This window comes from Vanacampus margaritifer, chromosome 11 (assembly GCF_051991255.1).
Source record: "Vanacampus margaritifer isolate UIUO_Vmar chromosome 11, RoL_Vmar_1.0, whole genome shotgun sequence".
In the NCBI taxonomy this organism is placed as follows: domain Eukaryota; kingdom Metazoa; phylum Chordata; class Actinopteri; order Syngnathiformes; family Syngnathidae; genus Vanacampus; species Vanacampus margaritifer.
The window spans coordinates 12,843,343-12,863,942 of record NC_135442.1 but is presented as its reverse complement, the minus strand read 5'-3'; the positions used below and the strand labels follow the sequence as shown (position 1 = coordinate 12,863,942).

The window sequence follows — 20,600 nt, the reverse complement described above, 5'->3', positions numbered from 1 at the left end:
GATGGTCCATCATGCAAACCCGAGTGAAATTACGCAACACGAGACGTCGATTACACGGTTATGCAAGACTGCAAGCATGGCATGGGAAGAAAAGGATAATTTGCTTCTATTTTTTTTAATGTCCTATGCCAAATTATTAACAAACAGCACGGTAGATTAGTAGTTAGCACGTTTGTCTCGCAGTTTTGTGGAGTTTGCATGTTTTGTCTTTCCTTTGCGTGGGTTTTCTTCCAGGACTTTGGCTGGCTCCTACATCTCAAAACATCCATGCTAAAATAATTGAAGACTTACGTGTGATAGCTGTGTGTGGCCGGTCGTTTGTCTATTTGTGATGGGCTGGCAATCAGCCCAGGGTGTGCCCAAACTCTTGGCCAAATTCATCTGGGATTGGTTCCAGCTCAGCCATGGCCGTATGAGTGTAGATGTAAGTTTAAACGCATTGAGACACAGGTTCCGTGGTGTACAAAGATTTATTGGCTTCCATACATATTCCTTACAGTCACTTTTAGTGGCCCACAAAAATCTCCACAAGGCATTTCTCACTTCTCAGCATGAGACACAAGCCACAAACCAGCCAAACATCACAAAACCACACTCATTGTGTGGTAAAAACCGTTGTGCAGGCAAATACTGTTTGCAAGTCTAAGGCACTATGTTTTTTATTGTCCTAATTTAGACGCAGGGTTTTAACAAATCATCACACTTAAGAAAAGGAAAAGCACATTTAATACACACACTGTCTCTCTCAAACATACACAAAATCCACAAATCTGCTTAGTGATGCAACTACATGAGCAAGGCTAGTTCTTTTGTAAAGAGTGTTTCTGAAAGGTATAATGTTGTTGCTGGGTCCAGAGTAATGTGTTACCTGGAGATTTGTATACATCATTCAAAACATCTTCAGCACATCTTTGGTTTCAGAAGTTCCCATGCTATGTTCAGTTGCAGGGTAGCCTGCAGTCCCTTTAGCACTGCCCGCTCCCCTCCCCGCGTTAAGTGGCAACTCTTTTGGGAGCCGTAACAGAGGCTGAACGTCTTCTGTGTGAAAGGGATGCCGGAAAGGTGGGACAGAATTAAGAAATTTCACACACAAATTGGAGAAAGCAGGATATTACTGCCGTTTTGTGACAGATAATTAGCTGTGTGACGAGGTCACTGTCTGGTGTGACGTGACGTGACGTGACGTGTGACGAGGTCAGTGTCTGGTGTGACGTGACAACTGCTTTCAAGTGTGAGGTATTATTAAACTTCACACTTTTGGCCCATTTTTCTACCATTGTCTTACACGCAGGTACCACACCGCTTTAGCAACACAGTGGGGGAAAAAATGGCGTGTGGAAAATGCAAAGGCGGATAAATGTTGGGTCTTTGATGCAGGAACTCTGTGTGAATGAGAACCGGATGGAGAGACCCTGGAGCGAGATCTAGGACAAAAGTAATAAGTCGATGTACTAATGCTTAAGCCCATACAATGTATCTGAGTGGGAACATTTTGAGCTAAAAACTTCAATGGCACCAACAAACTACATACAAGCTTGTTTTTTTGCTGCAAAATGCCTAACAGGATGTAAAACACCTCTGGTTGGTTGGTTTGGATGAACCAAGAAAGCAAAGAGAAAACGAGTGCATTGGTCAAGTATACATAAATCGCAAGCAGGCGAACCCTCCCACTTCTTTGCTTCTAACCATAAAGCCAACGCTGCTCAATCTCAGAGTCACATCATTCTTTTTTGTCCTCAAGAACTGCAAAAATACATAGAAGTGTACAAGAGTAGTTAATACAATCAAATATGACAGTACTGAATAAAAGGGAATCATAAGATTGTCCCTGGAATCAAACAACGTCAACATAAACACTTTAACACTGTAAAAAATGTATAATAATTAAAATAGTAGAGAAAACATAGAAGTCGTAACAACACCCGGGCTGCAAGGTAAGTCAAGTATAGAGGAAGGGTGGTAGTGTGCATCCTCTCTTCATCTGTGTCCTAATTTAGGCCTCCTTAGTGCTAGCCTTCATTTTCTCCACTGTTTCCTGTAGTAAAATAACACAAAAATGAGGATCAATACCGTAGTTACATGAAGGAATTTTATGACATTGCACTCATATAAAAATAAAGCAGTAGCATTAAAAGTTCTGGAAGAAGTAATTTATAGCTCAGCTGACTCAGTTGCCCTTGTTTACTTTGTTAGTGTCGCGCTGTTAGATTGTCCATCTGGAAAGTATTCATAGACTTGACTTTTCAAAAACTAAAAATAAATAATATAAATCTATATTAGGAGTGTGAATTGCCTAGTACCTGGCGATTCGATACAGATTAATCCCGATACGAATCTATAAATTGATTATTGCGATTTTTTCCTCAAATTTAGAAAATCCTAATCAGTAAACTTTTACATGTAAACTGTAAAATTTTTATGAAAATGTATTTTTTTATCTGAAAATTCAGGCTTATAACTGAGCCACTGCATTTAACAAACAGGCTGCAGTCTGTTTCATGTTTGAACAGCACTGAAATAAAATATTAAGGCTTAATGTTCCATTAATATAACATTCTTCCATGCTTAATGTGTGAATCCTAACCGTAAGTAAGACGTTTTGTTGAATATTCCCATAAAAAATGGATTTTTAAAAATAGATTCGGCCGCATGTCGAATCGATTAGAGAATTGCGCGCCGTAATATGGCGATATATTGCCGAATCGATTTTTTCTAACACCCCTAATATATATATATGTATTTTTTGTTGTTTTTTTTTACAGTCATTCCATTTTAAAGTTAGCAAACTGTGCTACATCTGTACTTAAACAATTATTTCATTATTAATTTGTGAAGAAAATATATACAACTATTTATTTCTCACGGATTCCCAAAAACTGAATTTAAGATTAAGTGTAATCTAATCCTTAAGGAACTGCATTTATCCATTGGTTCATACAGTGCTGTGTAATAAAATGTTTTTGCCAGCATTCTACTAATTACAACACGCTCACGCTCTTTTGAGACAATTTCCTCTTCAAAATATGCTGATTCAAGCTTTCCTGGCATGTTTTTCTGTTACAGAAAAGCTAACGTCGACAAATTTGAACAGAGGATGTTGTTTCACGGGCTGCGCAGTTTAATACAAATCTCCTTTGTCAAGAAAAACACATTTCCCTTATCCGAAGAAACACGCTCGGCTTGTTGGTTAACTGATTAAAAAAGCCAACCTGGTGTTTGTTTAGCTCTGCCACACGGAGGTCCCAATCCTCCTCTGTCATCTCCGCATCAGCATCTGTTGACTCATCCAAAGCAGCTGTCTTGTCTGCACCAAGTGAGTCAAATGTGATTAGGTACAAAGATACTGACGAAATAACCAAACGAATATCTTACATCTTACCTGTGCAGGTCATAGCCGTGCATACCCAGTTGCCGCATGCACACACACAGCGGTTACACTCCACCTGTGTCTCTGCACCGTCCTCATACTTCTCATCCTCCAAGGCGCATTCTGGGAAAATACACAACACAAGGAGTTTAGATAATAGAGCATTATTTTTCCGATTCAGACACCACCATAACTATGTACTGTAAACATAGTGGGAACAGTAAGGTCAAAAAAAAAAAGGCATGTTGGGATAAGTTTTGGATGAACAAACTTGAAAACCCTCTGACCTCAACCCCATCAAACGGCACAGGTTGAACGTATTTTCATTTTGAATTCCTGCAAGTGCAATAATGGCCAGATGCCCAAATAACTTTGTCTATGGCATATCAACTAATCTGAAGATACCGTATTTTCTCAAATAGTGGTCTCCATTTAACAATACTGAATGCAGAAATTTCAATTTTGACTCGCTACTGCTTCCTGTGGCCAAAAAATGAAACTGCACACACCATCTTCATGTACACATTGCGCACATGAAATGCGAACGCAAATCCAGTCTGAAAATTATTGGCCAGGACAGCTAAGGTGTTAATCTACTAATTAGATGTTTCAGTCATTAAGGCTATTGTAAAGATATTTTGGGGCAAAGTCTTTATTAAACTAAACAAAGAAGTGCTTTTCTCCAAATAGATGCCCCCAAAGACAGCAGCAACACATTTCTTGCCAGCTTTCAACTACCGACATCCTTGCATAGTATTAAAAAAAGTGACAGTTAGCAACTCTGTCGCCTTTGTGACTCCATTTATTTATGTTCCGTCACGACAAAGGCATCTCCTCAATAACAGCATACCCCTTTTGGATGCCTTGTCATGTCTGCAGTAACTATGATTTTGAACTGATGTAATCGTTTACCACTGAACCCATTTCAACCAAAACAGCAGCACTTACTGAATGACTAACCCTGCATACTATTAAAATGCCGTTATGTGAAAATTAATGTGGCCAATAGCATTTCTGTTTCATCTAACTCATTCTGCAGTGTCGTATACTATAAACTGCCTGCTTAGGTTCTTTAACATTTCTCGCTCTCCTTTTTTAAATGTCAATCCTAGTTTTTAGCATTATAAAATCGTATATTTGTCCAAGAAAAGGCCTTCCACCTAATAAGGACCTGACATTTTTCTAGTTGAGTAAATAAACACCCACGGGCCACAATACGAGGAAAAACAGCACTTAAGCAATGTTTGGATTCTTTTTATCTCACAGAATGGGAAAAGAAAATTGTTTGATGGGTTTGGGGTAATCCTAAAGTTTCTCAATAACCACACACGGCCTTGAGTCTGCTGAAACCCCAGGGTTCAATGTTCTGAACTTTAGCCCACATCTGAGCATAGTACACTGATGCAACCAGCAGCTGAATTACAGCAGCGTGTTCTCTTTCAACTTCACCACATATGCCAGCTTTACAGATTTTCCCCCTCTGTGAAAAAAGTGAGGAGTCAACTTTCGTTGTGGCATTTATTCACTTATGATGCTCATCTGACAAAAACGTTAGTTGGCTTTATTCTGTTCAGCACATGGCGGTAGTGGTTAGCACGTCTGCCTCACAGTCAAAAGGTTCTGGGTTTGAGTCTAGCTGGGAAAAACATGTATGGTAGGTTAATTAAGACTCTTAATTTTCCCATAGGTGTAAATGTGAGTGTGAATGGTTGTCAATATGCGTCAATAGAGTCTATACAAAATGGATGGATGGTTTAAGCTCACTCTTCTCGGGCGGGTTGAATCCAGGCTTCAGGCAGTTGAGGAACTCATCAAAGCTCAACTTCCAGTCGGCATTCTCATCAGACAGCTCAATGAGGGCATCGACACAGAGACTCCTGGATAGTGCAAACACACTTTTAATAGAAACATAACTGCGGGCTTCCATACGGAGTGCCCCACTAGTATAGTTTACACCAAAATGGATAGAGTTCAATGACGTACCTAAAAATAGCTCTCGAGCACATAGTAGAGATATGCATGTGCAAACATTACCGCGGTTACTTGCAAAGTTAGCACAAAGGTCAAATAACTGACAAGCTAAAAAAAAAAAAAAGAGGAATGTGTAACATTAGCCTTATCTTTCAACAGCCATCATGCAAGCAGATACTAACCGAAGCAGCTTGTTGCTCTCCTGGTCAGCGTAGGACTGCATCTCAGTCGCCACAGACTCGTTGTGTTGGATGAACTTGAGCAGCTCAGAGGAGTCCAGCACGGAATCACCGCTGTCGTACGACTGCAAAAAAATAGGATGCACAAAAACGGCTTCAGTGTTGTTTATTCCAGATACAATAGAACTTCCATGTATGCTCAGTTGTTGCTATACTTAATGGTTTTCATGATTATTGTTTATACTTTTAAAAAGTTTTGTTTTCGAAAAGTTATCTAAAGCAGGGTACACAGACCGAATTTGAATGTTTCCCCGATATTTGCGGGGGTGGGAACCGAGACCTGCTGCAACTACTTTTCTCTAATGAAGCTTCTCAACTCACAGCAACATAATTCCTTAGCACTAATATGCCACAAGGTGGCACCAAAGCCATACTTTTATTGCTGAGCGCAAAAACAATGAATAGGTGAGTTTTTCGGTAAATGTCAGAGAAAAGATTACATAAATAAAATCCTGAGTATGTAAACTTGTGAGTCGCAAATCGCATGCTGCTACATGCTGGTAAAATGGTTTGGGGTGTCAATAAATGTTAAACCTGTTCAATATTTAGAACCGTAAATCCGTCTGTCAAGCTCTGGTTAATAGCGAAGCGAATTGTTATGTTGAGTGTTTCAACTTTTGTCACAGAAAAGTTTGCAATTAAAAGTTAACTACAGCTATCTCTTCTTCTACTGATACCGTTTCTTATATGTATTTTCTGGAGGGAGGATCCCATTTTCACCACGCTGCCTCTTACAGGTCAGTCTTGTTACTACACCTGACATTTCATTCGGAGGAGATGTTTTATATATGTGGTTTGCCGTGTTAGTCAAAACGAGTAAATTGCTGACTAGCAGTAATCAAACACTCTGATCTTGTGTGTTTACCCCGGCTTGGTTGGCCCACCTTGAAGTACTTGAGCAGGAGGTCAGAGAAGTTGGAACCCTTGACAAACCAGCCGTCTGGGACAACCTCGGTCTGCAGCCACTGGATCACACGGCTCCTCAGCTCGTTGCGGTCTGCAGCGTAGCACACCACTGCGGGACGAGTAACATTCTATAGCTTAATGCTGATGAATAATTCATTGTGAGTCTTTATTGCTTGCCAAGTATTTTTGTTTTTCTGACCATGCTTTAGAATTATACCAACACAGACAGCCACAGCAAAATGTAAAAATGGATGGAACACTCACCTGGGCTGGCGGCTGCCTGCTCGCTCTTTTTCTCTAAAAGGTGTTTAAAAAAAACAAAAACAAGACCAGTTATTATGTTTAGTGCTGATATAGGTTTCTTGGCCAAAGGTCTGAAAAAGGGGACAAGGTGACATAACTGGCCTACGTGAAGAAATTGTGTGACATGGCTCAGATCAACGTTCAGGCTATCAGGAGTGCAAATTGAACTTTACAGAGGGTGAGCAGTTAAAGTTCATCCCTGAGTTGATAAGATGCTAATATTACTATCAGGAGTGCAAATTGAACTTTACAGAGGATGAGCAGTTAAAGTTCATCCCTGAGTTGATAAGATGCTAATATTACAATCTGTTGATATATAGATAAAGGCACAAATGAGCTTTGCTGAGTCACAGCGACCTCTGCTGGCGACTTTTGAGTTAGAATAGCATTTGACACCTCCTCAGAAAGATGCCTCAATTTTCACCAAAACAAAGTGTAAATACTTCAGTTTATCGTCATTGTTTACACACGGACCTTCAAGAGTTAACTGCTGAGACTATTTTGACTAACTTTATTTCTCAAACAGCAGACCTTACCAAAGAATGTAAACTGTCACCACTTGCAAAGTTAATTTCATTTATTTTTTAAAGTCAACTTTTCACTTGACATGAGTTGTAAACATCTAAAGGTACCTTGGCAGTGCCCATCGTAGGCCACTTGGATCTTCAGTCCGCTCAGACAAGCGTCTCTGTGCAGTTCACAGTGGTTCCTGTAGGTTTTACCATTGCTGCCACATACTGACCTCTTGTGGGGCTTGCAGCTCTGGACGGACAAAAGAAAATGAGGGACATGCAACGGAAACTATGACGTGGAAACTCACTCACTCACTCACTCACCTCTATGCACAGACAGCTGGGCTCCCCCTTCTCACTGATGGCACACTCTCGCCCTGCCCCGCAGAAAACATTGGCACACACTTTGCTCTTGCTCTGCAGCTCCTGAAATAAAAGAGGACAACAGTGGTTTCACAATTCACACACATTTACATTAACAGATGTGAAATGTTGCAACAGCACATTATGGCAGATTTACCTTCAAGGACGATAATATCACCATAATTGCATTATTTCATAGTTGTTGGATGCTTCTAAGGCTGGATTTATACTACATGGTTAAAGTGACAATTACTTTTTTTTGCTCTCAAGAGGCATAATTTGGGAATTGCGTCATGGAGCGCTCGGAAAGATTTGGATCATACGTCTTATCTAACTCCAGTATAAACAAATGGAATGTTATGTTTTTGTAAAAGATAATGCTATATATTCCAAATGGCATAATATATCATGGAACATTATCACTGGGGGTTATTTGTCATTATCTGGAACCTTATATGAACTCGTATTGTACAACTCAAACTATACTATTTTTTCCCCTTGACCACAAATCTGACAGAAGGAAATCACTAATCTGTGCTACGGGCAAATATGAAACGCTGCATAGTTAGATGGAGTTTCTCCTCTAGGTGGCAATACATCACATGATGTGAGAGCAGCTGCTTGAACTCAGTGGGTTATGATTCAGACTCAGCCTCGACAGATTAGTTAAAACCTCCTATGGAACTGCGTGTTGACAAGTAAACAGGATGAGAGCAGCTTTTCCCCCCCACCCACTTTGTTTATTTCAAGATGACGTCTTTTCTGTCTTTTATCTTTTGTTGTCCGCTTGTCTGGTGTGTCACCCTGTGCTCCTCCTAGCCAAAAAACAAAAAACGCCCAATCTCAAGCAGCAAACACTCACAGACTGCTTTATGACCCTCATTACCTCCTCCATTCTCCATCTGTGTGCCTTTTTGTGTCTTGGTGTGTGTGTGTGTACAGGGTGTCTCCACATCTGGAGTCTGGCTTGTGTGTGTGTTTTTCTTTGGGCCTGTTCCCATACAATATTCTCCCCCCACTTCCCTCCCCCTCTTTTAAGGCGCTGTTTCCTGTAACGAGAGCGGGGCAGAAAAAAGTTGACCGTTCCTGTGCTTGAGCACACGTGAGCTTGCGGTCCACATTCTGGGTCTGGTATGCGGACTCAAACAAGGGCTGGATTCTTGGAGACTCACATAAGCTCAGCAATAATTGAATGTAACAAGATGGATAATGGGTGTGGGGGAAGCTTGAAGTCACATGCCAAAGTGGAGCAGACTTTAACCTCAAAGTGGCGAGAAGAGCTTGAGGGAAAAAGGTGGTTCAATTCTATGCATGATTTAAAAGTCGCACACGTAATAATCCAATGTTGGGGGGGGGGGGGGATCTTCAAAGTAATCCCCGTGGCTTCAAGCTTGCAACCCGTTTTTATAGCACTGAAACCACCACCGGGAATTTTGAGCTCTGCAGATGACTCATGTGTTGTGTCCATCCATGTGCAACCAGCAGACAACAACTAATGAACGCAGAAACACGGGGGCCATTTTTTTCTTCCACTCACCAGCCAATTACATTGGGCTGTTGCTATAGTGAGAGGGAGTACCGGGAGAGACCACAAGTGGCATAATGAGATCACAGCTTTCGTTTCGATGTTATCGTTGACCCTCATGTCACAGCAAAATGTTTCGCCACATCCAGGTAGTGCGTCTCAACATTGCCATTGTCACTCATTATTATTTTTGAGGCAAGGATAGATTGAAATCCACAATTTACAGACCGTTAAAAAACAAACCATTTGGGTGCTCGACCGTTTTCACTGCCAACTGCGAAAACAATTTGTTTTTGAGCGAGAGAGGGGCTAACTATCTATATATAAGATAAGAAATAACACACTCAATAATCACACAAACAGTACCTTCTGGACAAAACCCAATACTGCCAGATTTGAACAGCATTACTCATTTCAGTTAAAAACAGCAAAGGAGCTATGATCTTCAAGATAATATACAGTAAACAATAACTCTATTGTGTGACCTTATTTTCCTCACCATCTTAATACTATAAAAAATAAATATACGTTTTCTGGGCCACTTATATGTGAAATTCAATAATAATTTCACGGTCTGTGCACCAAATATGAAAATACATCCTTCTTGAGTTTGGATAGCTTATGTTTAACCTATAGCAGCAACAGTATAGACAACAAGTCAACTATAAAAACCCAAGGAACAAAGTTTTGTCAACGGTTGCGTAATGCTGAACATAGAGAGATAGACTTATATGTTTTTACTGATAGCCCATATTTGATTGCAGTAAAAAAGGAAAACATTTATGTCAAAATTTTGAACAATACAAATGGCAACACTTCATTTGAGTGCCTTTAAGCATGTTTATTAAACAGCTTTTCAACATGATAAAGGTTTTCCTAAACAGTTTCCAGGCTCAGCAGAATCTCTTTGAACGTTAACTGAAAACTTAAACAACTACCGGTAAATAATTCCCTGAGGTTTTAGCCAATGAGGATGATCTATTATCAGCTAGAAGATTTTTTTTTTTAAATGCCAATGCCATAAGCGTCAAAATGCCAAATATCAGCATAGATACACCTAGTTATAAAACAGTAGCCCAGCCGATACTTGGCCACTCAGTACAGCACAAACCTCTACCAAGGCCGAATTGTTGTCAAAAGTACAGACGCTCCCCTACTTACGAACATTCGAGTTACGAACAACGGTACATACGAACATGTCTGCGCGCATGTCAAAAAATGTTCGGAAAGAGATGCTGTAAGTTAGATTTTGTATTGCGCAACTTTTTCCGAGTACTGTAGTGCTTCTTTCCGCCGCTAATACCGACGCTTGGCGCTGTGAGAGCTCACCCAGCATTGGAGGCTCAGCAACGTGTCGAGGAGGAGGAAGAAGAAGAAACGCCTGTCGCTCATAGATAAAGCCATCGCACTCTTCGAGCAGCAAGACCCAAATATTGAACGTTGCACAAAGGTTGCAAATCAATTGAATGATGCCATACAGTGCTACCGCATCATTTATGATGAAAAAAGAAGAAAACTGTGCAATCGTCGTTAGATCGCTTCTTTCGGCCAGTTTCTAGTAAATCCTCCAAGGAAGATACTCATCAACCCTCATCTTCTTCCTACATTGAAGTTACGGAGGAGGAAGTAACTTTTGAAGCCCATTCCAGCGACGACGAAGAACCTCTCATGATATGAAATCCTCCTCTTCCTCCTCCTCCATCAAATCCTTAAGCATCGAGTACATCTTCCAAAAGTAAGTTAAACTTCATTTTATTTATCTTATTACGTACATGTACATACTGTGTGTGTCTCTCGCTCTCTCTCTCTAACATACGTAGTACAGTACTGTACGTATTCTCTTTAAACATAAATTATAATACAAAATATAGCACTGAAGCAACTTACGAACAAATTCACCTTACGAACGATCGCTCGGAACGTAACTCGTTCGTAAGTTGGGGAGCGTCTGTATTGATTTGTGTTTATGAGTCCATTTGTTTTTTAATTAGCAGGCTACTTCCTGGTTTATGGAAGATAATGTACACACTGGCGTTACCATTATGTGTCTAGGACAACAAACAATGAAAATATATTGCTGTAACTGCATCTTCCTCCCGGGTATTCGTGCACCATCTATCCATCCATTCTCTGATCCGTTTTTCCTCAGGCGTGCTTGAGCCTATCCCAGCTGTCATTGGCCGAGATGCGGGGTACACCCTGAACTGGTCGCCAGCCAATCACAGGGCCGTGCACATCCGGCACAATCTACTGTATGTGAAAATAGTCATTTAAAACAGGAAAGCTGTCTTAAGACTCCTAAAAATTAATAGATGATATCTCGTCAGGAAACATCAAACCAGTACATTTCAGCATGTACCAAATTAAAAATTCTCACAAATTAAAATCACTCTTTCCACTTCTGTTGGTGTTCTTTGACATGAATCACATTTTAAACTGATGGTTTCCAGTTAAATATAAATCACAATATCCTAAGAAATGAAGTCACGCCCATCCTAGAGTACTTTTCATGTAAATAAGATATTTGACCTTAGTTGCCTCCAGCCCTTGCCCTCTTCCTGTTTCTTGATGTAATACTATAAAAAAAAAAAAAAAAAACTTCTGGAGAGATTCATCGACTTCAATGATTTTTCTAAGAAGCTTCATTGCAGCATCTTGCCATCTCAGCATGGCATCTCTACAACTCTGGTGCACTTCTGCCCGGACGTGCCCCGTCACCTTGTTTTATTCCCACTGTATTGTCCTTTTAGGGCCGAGTGCCATTGGACCGAGACCAGCTTGTTCTGTTTAATGGAAGGAAAATAAAAGGAAAGAGTGAGCGGAGAAAAAAAAGATGATGAGATTGGGAGGAGATGGTGACGATAACGCTGATGGAGTTGAATTGTTCTGTTGCTGCGATTGACATCAAATGTATTTTCTTTCTTCCCGTTGCTGATAAGGAATGATTACCATAGCAGCAGGGGGCACACGATAACGGCATTCACTCGTATGTGCACATTTAGGCTGTCGTGCATAGGTGTGCGCATATCTTTGCTACGCGCCGATGAGTTAGAAGGTCAATCAATGGCTCTCGAGCTCCAATGTCGCTCGGCAGCCAATTGGGATCAATTCGCATGATTGCCCTTCTCCTCGTTAGCGTGGAGAAAATATTATGATGGCTTGTATGTGGAATAAATTAATCCCAAATGCACCACAAAATATAAGAATGGATTTTTGCTCATCTCGTCAAGTTAAACAATTTAACCATAATATCGTTAAGTTTTCTGAATATATGTTTAGCTTTTCCTTACCAGTCAGGAATTGAGCAGGAAAAAAATCCTGTCATGAGTTGCCATAGCAAAGATGACTATTCTCAGCCCCAGTAAATGCAATCCATCATCACAGGCTTTTTTTGTTTCAATCTTGTCTTGAGTTTGTGATTCAACACAGCTCATCATGGCTGAAGTGGCTATTGAGTGGTACAGAACGGCACTATGTGATATTCGACAGAGAGCCTTCATTGTTTGTTGGTTTGTTTACTCTGGACAAAAGAAAGAGGAGCACAAAATGCAAAGATTTTTCGATTGAACTGCAAGCTCTCAATCATGCCATAAGTGAGCTAAGTTGCTGGATTCGTGGGAGAAAAACACCAATTTGTTCGAAGTGTACTCTGAAACAAGTTGTTTTCATGAAGTAATGATGCCTTCTTCTATCACTTCTAACTTTTTGCATCCGAACGGAATAATTGATTTTTACCACCTACAGTAGAACATCAAAAGTCCTGGAGCTCATACAAATCGAAACTAGATTTTGGGGGAAACTGCAAAACTACTGGCATGTCAACCTCAGAATAAAGAGTCTCAAAAGGTTAAATTTGGGTCAGTTCAGCACTTGACTCATGTTTTCTTTTTCTTGTGACACTTCTAAAGAAGGTCTGACTATAATAAGGGGTGTTCAGAAACGAGTCGATTGAGTAGGATTTTATAGGTTCCAATAAACTTAGCAACATCGATGATATAATCTGTTTGAATGAGCACGTCAGAATTGGGTCAAAACCTAATCAAGTGCCTCTTCATCAGCAAAATGGCCGAGTGATTTCGACAGCCACAGAAAGACATTTGGACGCCAGAGATGAATAACAGCACAATCATTTCCAAACTTCAAAATGTGCTCCAGTCTTTAGTGAATTGGTTTAAAAGCTACAGAGGAATTAACTCAATTGAGCACTAAAATGTGAAGAGGTGAGGGACACTTGACATAACCCAGAACGGGAGAGTAGGGCAGTACATTCCTGAGCAATGTTGCGCCTCAGTTGGGGTCTGACCGGGTTCGTCTTGAGCCAAAATCTCGTCGGTATCTAGGTCAGTGTTGCCCTCTGATCTCTCCTTATCCTGCATTTCCTGCCTTTCTTTTGCCTCTCCAGCTTTTGGACATTGGTTCAGTGCGCAGAGGTTCCATTTCACGATGCCTTCCCGAAAGACAACTCAAGACAAATGAAACACTCTTGCTAAGTATGAACTAGTTTCCTGCTGAAAAATATATGCGAACTTGTGCCTAAATCCAAATGCACGAGGGAGAGGCATCACAAGCGGACGACTTTTCATCTGTTACTGACGGACTGGAGTCATTAAAGCTGGAGGATTTGCCCTCAATAATTAAAGTACCTCTGGATGTTGTTGCCTTCTTTCCGAATCTAATTAACTTTATACATCTCAAATCAGACTTCAGAGTCATTTCTTGTGTCGTTGACAGCTTTGTGAGGACAGAAGCATGTTCTAATAGAATCTACCCTTTCCTTATAGCCTTGCTTAGAGAATGTGCTGTATATGTCAGATACGGCAAATGGCCTGAAATAATGAGGACCAAGAAAAACAGTCAAGATAAACAGTTGGGGTGGTCTTGGGCGTTCCGCTAAGAGACAGGCGTGGGCTGAGATTAACCCCGCAGAAACAAAAGCATCCTGGGTAATGAGCAGTATTAGCACCCATCTGCCTGTTAGCCTTCACCCTGCTTCTTATTCAGTGTGAAAGGAATGCATCGACAAATAAGACGAGGTCACGCCCGTCTGCGGCCTCTCGTTTTCCGCTCATCTCCAAGACCTTGTAACTTAAGGTGAAGACAATGGGAGACAAAGACAAAGACAGTGAGACAGACCAAAGAAAAACTAACTGGGTTGAGTCACATCTGCTCTCAATTAACTCATTCGGTGCCATTGACGGCTATAGACGACAAAAATCCACAGGGAAAATGGCGTCCCCCTTTCGCCAACCACCTGACCTACTTCCATTGTGTCTACAACTTCCTTCAGTTTAGTCAGTCTCTGTCAAACCTGTTACAATATGTTCAGTTTCCTTTTTCTTCTGTTCTCTGCATTTTTCCAACAGGAGGGGAGGGTGCTCGGGAGGTGTCTGCGCCGAGGCTCGATCCAAAGCAATGACTACATTCCCTGCCCTCCTCTCCGCTTCCTCAATGAGGCCATTATTTATTTATTTATTTATTTATTTATTATTTATGGTTGGAACAACTGAGTAGTTTGTTTAAGAAAAGTTCAACAAGCATTTGTCAGACAAGCTTTGAAGATCACACGTCTTGAAGCCTTGACTGGTCGCACGTTTACCAATTGTTCAATGTCATAGTTGATCTCACTGTCAAATCTTCACTGCTACGGTCTTTGTAATCTGGGCCACAGAGGACAGAATCTGTCACGCCGGATGTTGCTCTTCATGTGTTTTCTGTTTAACAGTGAAGCAACAATACAAAGCCTGCTAGCGCGCTAACCGTGTGGAACAAATTTAACTTCCCCAGAGAAGAGGGAGAAAAGCGATTTTTAACACAAATTAGAACACATTTTCTTCAAAGGATAACATTTGAATGAAGTGTCTTAGACTGGATTTGGCTGACAATCAGTGCGTACATTATTGTTCTGATTGTCATTTTGTTTAAATGTAATGGATAAGCCACCAGTCCAGTTACTAAAGCTGCACGATTCCTCTTTTCAAGCAAATCCAATACTGAAGAGAACATACCATGGGGATGTGAAATACAACCTCCCCTCCACCCTCCACCATACACAGCCAAGTCTTACCTCATCCTTCTACAATTGCACGAGCATGACTCTGTCCCGATTCTGTTTAGTCCCTGCCCGGGCTGCATGACGACATGTCGAAATGCAGTAATTAGAGCGGTCTGATAAAGACAGAGGACAAAGCCCCTCCCCTCCACCACATGCCCATGTTCTCTCCACCTGGGCCGATATTTTTAGCCCACCTTGGATGCAAGAGAACCGCCTATGGAGCGCCAACAAGGGACTCAACATCTACTTGGGCATGTCCTCATTGTTCTCTTGCCTGCTGAAGCCTGAGAGGATAGCGCTCGTGTGCGCCTTTGCCTTGACAACTGCAATTTTCATGATCCATTGCTGGCCTTTCTAGATAAAGTAACCATTCCACTCTGTCACCACCCAAAAAAAGGCAGGATAATAGATGTGAATGTAGAGGTGCACAGGCCCGCATCCTGGTCCGCTTTGCATATCAACCTCCTGTTTTGTGTGGCTCGGTATTTCACACTGCGCACAACACAAGTGTTATATCTCAGCCTCTTGTCGAAGGTGATGCAATTTTTAGCTCAAGCACTCTCCTTGTTGGCTGTGTAGACAACGGCATTTCGACTAACACAAAAAAAAAAAATGGCGCTAACGCTTGTCAACATTACAGCGACCAGTGCAATACTTTAAATTCTAAACCTTATGAAACGACTTTTCATAGGTATTCATAAGGATCCTGGAAGACAAGGGGTCAATCTCAATTCTCTGTTAACTTGAGAAAATCAATCAAAGATAAAAATTACAATTTCAATTTTTACACTCCACAATTACAAGATCGGCTTAATCGTAAACAAATAATCTTGTTTGGTTCAAAAGGAACTTGCATAATTATAGTGTTTCAAAGAAATGAATTTGTCTTAATACTTTTTACACGTTTAAACATTTTCTTGTTTAGTACCAAAAAACAAATGATTGTCCTACTCGTGATTGTAATAATTACCAAATTAATTGCGTAATTAATTGTGAAGAAGTATGATATATTTTCTCCTGAGTTTGTACATGTGAAAAACAAAGAATTTTAACCTGAAAACATACAAATTGCCCCACAAGTCATAATAAACTTCCTTTTTTTTTTGTATTTCATTTCAGGTATCATCCAGGCTACCAATGCTGACAACTTTGCAGTTTTTGTAAGCAGATCATTCCCTTGCCCATGGCACACCAATTGATAATACTGTCATGTATGTAGTGTTGCAAAATTGCTGCCTGGCAAGACGTTTTTCTGTCCCCAAATAAACTGCAGTTCAGCACCAGTTTGAGAAGCTATCCCACTGCTCCAATGCATTGAAACAGAATCTGTTCTTGACTGCCTGCTACAACCACCACTGATGAAAACACAGACCTCTGAAAGTATAAAGCACAGATGTCAAACTCAAGGCCCTGCGGATTCACCAAAAACAAAGAGATGCCTGATGAAAATTTGTGGCATTAATTAGTCCTCCATTCTGTGTTTCAAGCTTCCTCACAGAACTGTAAAGTTTGTGTGGACATGGGCAACAGATATCCAGAATTGAATAACTTCCACTTAATGCAAAACCATCATCTTATAAAGTGTCTGTGATGATAGCAAACACAGCCCGCAGGCTCGTCTGACACACGTATAGTAAATGAGGCTTCTGCTGCAACTTGTTGACCTTTTTTTTACACAGCACACTGGTATGCCGGTTCAAGCCCTTCCCATGGTCAGACAACAGGCCGTATATTATCAGGGTAATTACCTTCGGAGAGCAGATGCCGCCCCATTAAGTAGCCAGCGGCTTCATCGGATAAACTGTGGCCGAAGCAAGCCATTCCTTGCAGATCGCGATCAGGAATTGTATAAGGCGTGCATACAATGGTTCATTCTCCATGGCGGGCAGGCAAAGGTGGGGGGGAAGCAATGGAAGATCAGCAGGGGAGGGGGGAAAAAAAGGGCTGCGTCATTAATGGCCACCATCCAAGAGGTTGGTGTTATAGACAATTTGCTGAGTCTCTGTTTTATAACCTCTGCCAAGGAGGTAATGTTTAAGTGTTTGCTTGTGTGTGTGTGTGTGTGTGTGTTAACAAGAAAACAACAAAAACTGCTTTGGGAAATGGTGGGACCCCTTACATGTTTTATTTATCACTGAGGAAACTTTGATTCCACGAAAGATGGTGGATATCTTCGTCGCCTTCATTCGTCATGCGCATGCCGGCCACCCATAGGGTATTTCTTAAATTTACTTAATCCAGAGACATATTCTTATACTGCTGCGGAAACTAGCTCATTTGGTGCCATGTATTAGCTCAAAACGTCGTATCTTTAGGATCACGTGAATCCATGATCCCCTCTACAGTATAAGCCAGGAAGGGCAAATCATTAGTAGAGGCCCACAGCCTGTCATTCTAGTGTTTTTCTATCTTTCTTATAATAAGATAACAACCTGATTAACCCGTGGGCAGTATTTTATTTTGAAATGGCTTGGTCATAACCAACAAAAAGCCAAAAACGGGTCACAATAACGCCTAGGGGTTAAAAAGAAAAGCAGCTTATCTTCTGACAGTGACTCCGGGTTGACAGGGTATCCAACCCAAAGCCAGCTGTGCCAAGTGGAGCCATGAAATGCCACCCAAGTGACACTACACCTCAAATGTCATCATTGTTTTTACTAGTGTGTTCAGTTGCCATTGCGCTGCCACAACATGCCCATGTTTACTCAGAGGTTCTTCTCTTAGCTGTGTGAGACTTATAAAGCAAGCATCCTCGCATTCCTCAGCTCATTCTTGAAGGCACACTGACCACCCAAATGGGCTGTTTGGACACCATTAGAGCAGCTGCCAGGGCAGCCCAGCATTTTTTTGCACCCAAAGCATCCCCCAACAGAAGTGCAAAAAAGTGTAGGTGGAGCAGCACTGATGAAATGTACACAAGGACTACCTTCCTCCTTTTCTTTTCACAGCTGCCTGCCATTCATGTGTCACTCTTTTATATATAGTCCCGTTTCCCGAGAAGCCTAACTTTACAAAAGGAGCCTTATTGGTTTTACATAAAGGATTTGGAGGGAAATGTTGATTGGTTCCAAACTCCATAAACATTTAGGGGATATTTTTTGGGAAAACCAGACAAGAACACGGTTTTAAACGCGAATAAAAATCACGCCATCAGAAATTTAGCTCTTAATGTTTCGGCGTGTGTTTTTAGACAATCAATGTAAAAATGGACAAGTTTAAGTGTACAAACTTACCTCTGCGTGGGAGAGAGCCAGAACGAGCAGAAGGAACACAGCGACACCGCGTAACATCTGGTCGTGAGTCGGAAAAAAAGTCAGATTTACCGAGCTAGAAACAGCATTTTTTGTTGTTGTTGTTAAACCTACTTTTAAGTCATGCTAAAAACGACTATAGTCGCGCGTCCTTTTCAGTAACTTACCGTTTTAGCTGCTAAGAGCTTGCTTGGTGCTTGGCGAAGGAGAGAATGATGTTCGTCGGGTCGTGAAAAGAAGCAGGACCGCGGCTTGGAGGAAATTTGAGCTGCTTGGAGGAATTCGAGCAGGTCCTCCGGTCTTTCTCCTCCTCTCCCGGCTAAAGAGCCAATGGAAATGTCTGTTTTTTTCATGCACGGTGGAGGAGGAGGAAGAAGAAAAAAAAGGAGGAGGAGGAGGAAGAAGGTATGTGTACTGTCTGTCATGTGGACTGTAGATGAGCCACTAGCAAGCCGGACTGGTATCAAAATGCTTTAAATGACAGGAGGATGTGTTTACATTTAAATGTATCGAAATATAATTCATTGTGTACATACACTTCACCATGATGTGACATGTGGTCTGCAAAAGTATTTTAAATTTACAATAAGGTATTTTCTTAATTTTGACCCTTGTGGGCCAAATTGCATCACTCGAAAAAACTTAAGTCTACTAGTTTGTGGTAAAGTATTATATTAATATCTGTTGGTCCGGTAGGTACTGTTTATGCTAAACATGACATGACACTTATTGTAATAAATTATTGTTTTTTTTTTTTTTTTTTAAACCTTCAGCATTATCTCAGATGCAAAGAACCCCCTGCCCCCCACCACCACCACCATCACCACCTTTTTTAGACCCTTTAGTACCACTGTACTTCATGTGAGAAAACGCTAAGCTAAAGGTAAGCTTAAAAAAAAACATTTGGATGGTTTTGCTTCATCACACAGCACTTTGTTACATGAATATGAACGCATAATGTTAACGTGGTTGGTAATAAAAAAATGACTGTAGTCCTCATCTAGCTAGCCAGCTAGCTAGCTACACATATGAGAGCCAGGGACTCTTAAACGGAACAAATCTGCAGCGGACTGAACAATAAAGTATCTGTTGCGACTCGGAAAAGCCAATATTACTACTTTTTTTTTTTTTAAATAAACAAATACAAAACAAATATTAAACAGATTTTAACCACTTAAAGAACTTATGTACAATTCCACAAATCAAAATGGCAGTACGCGGTGAAAGGGCGCTCATTGAAAATCATTGGACTTTGGGCCGTAATTTGATTTATGAGAATTATTTAGATTTTAAAATGGGATGAAATGCCTTTTGACTACGTACTTTACCAATCTGCCTGGTTTGACTCAACTCACTTCCATTGTATTGCTATTAGAGGTTACCTGCTATTGTATTGTTGATATTCAGGTAGCAAGTTAGCTTTGACTACATCCCGAAAATGCATGCTGATGCTCCCTTTGGAAAGTCCACTGGTGTGGCCTCTTTAGAGCACCTTGTTGTGGGCAAAAAACGACAAAAACAGACATGGGCTAAATAAATAAATAAATTAACGCATGGCACAGTGAGAAATGTGTTATCTTGTGCAAGCTGCCGTGGGAAGACGAGCACCACATCTGACAAACAGCATCATTTGTTGCCTCCGCTGCCATGCTCAACAAACAATGTCTTTGCCTCCTGCCGGCAAATAATGTGTGTTTGGCTGCCGCTGATTTAAATCCTCACAGAGCATTTGCGCTCTTATGTACAAGTGAATCACGCAGCTAACAGATGCATTATCTCCTCTCATCTCCTCTTGTGCTCTCTGCTTTTGGGGCACTGCAACATGTACACTGTATGTATGTGTAAAAATGTGTATTACTACCCAACCACTCATTTTCTTTAGTGCTTGTTCTAAGCAAGAGAGCAAGAGGCAATGTACAACCAGGTTTCAGCCAATCTCAGGTCAGAAACCGGTACAGACCAACAACCATTCACACTCACATTCACACCAATGGACAATTTCCGAGTCATCAATTAACCTAACATGCATGTTTTTGAATTGCAGGAGGAAGCCAGCACGGGGTGAACATACAAGCTACAAACAAGAAAGCCACACGTGAGATTCAAACTTA

At 41.0% G+C, this 20,600-nt stretch overlaps 1 protein-coding gene across 1 annotated transcript; it reads right to left on the bottom strand.

The window, feature by feature from the left end:
• Positions 1-451: 451 nt before the first annotated feature.
• On the bottom strand, positions 452-18,867 carry LOC144060888 (follistatin-related protein 1-like). Its single transcript, XM_077580811.1, has 11 exons — positions 18,657-18,867; positions 18,472-18,528; positions 7,623-7,724; positions 7,419-7,548; positions 6,748-6,780; positions 6,462-6,592; positions 5,521-5,642; positions 5,132-5,244; positions 3,380-3,490; positions 3,210-3,304; positions 452-2,035 (listed from the first exon to the last, which is right to left on the bottom strand). Exons 1-11 carry the CDS (start codon positions 18,840-18,842, stop codon positions 1,994-1,996), a joined length of 1,122 nt encoding a protein of 373 aa, XP_077436937.1. The 5' UTR covers positions 18,843-18,867; the 3' UTR covers positions 452-1,993.
• Positions 18,868-20,600: the final 1,733 nt, after the last annotated feature.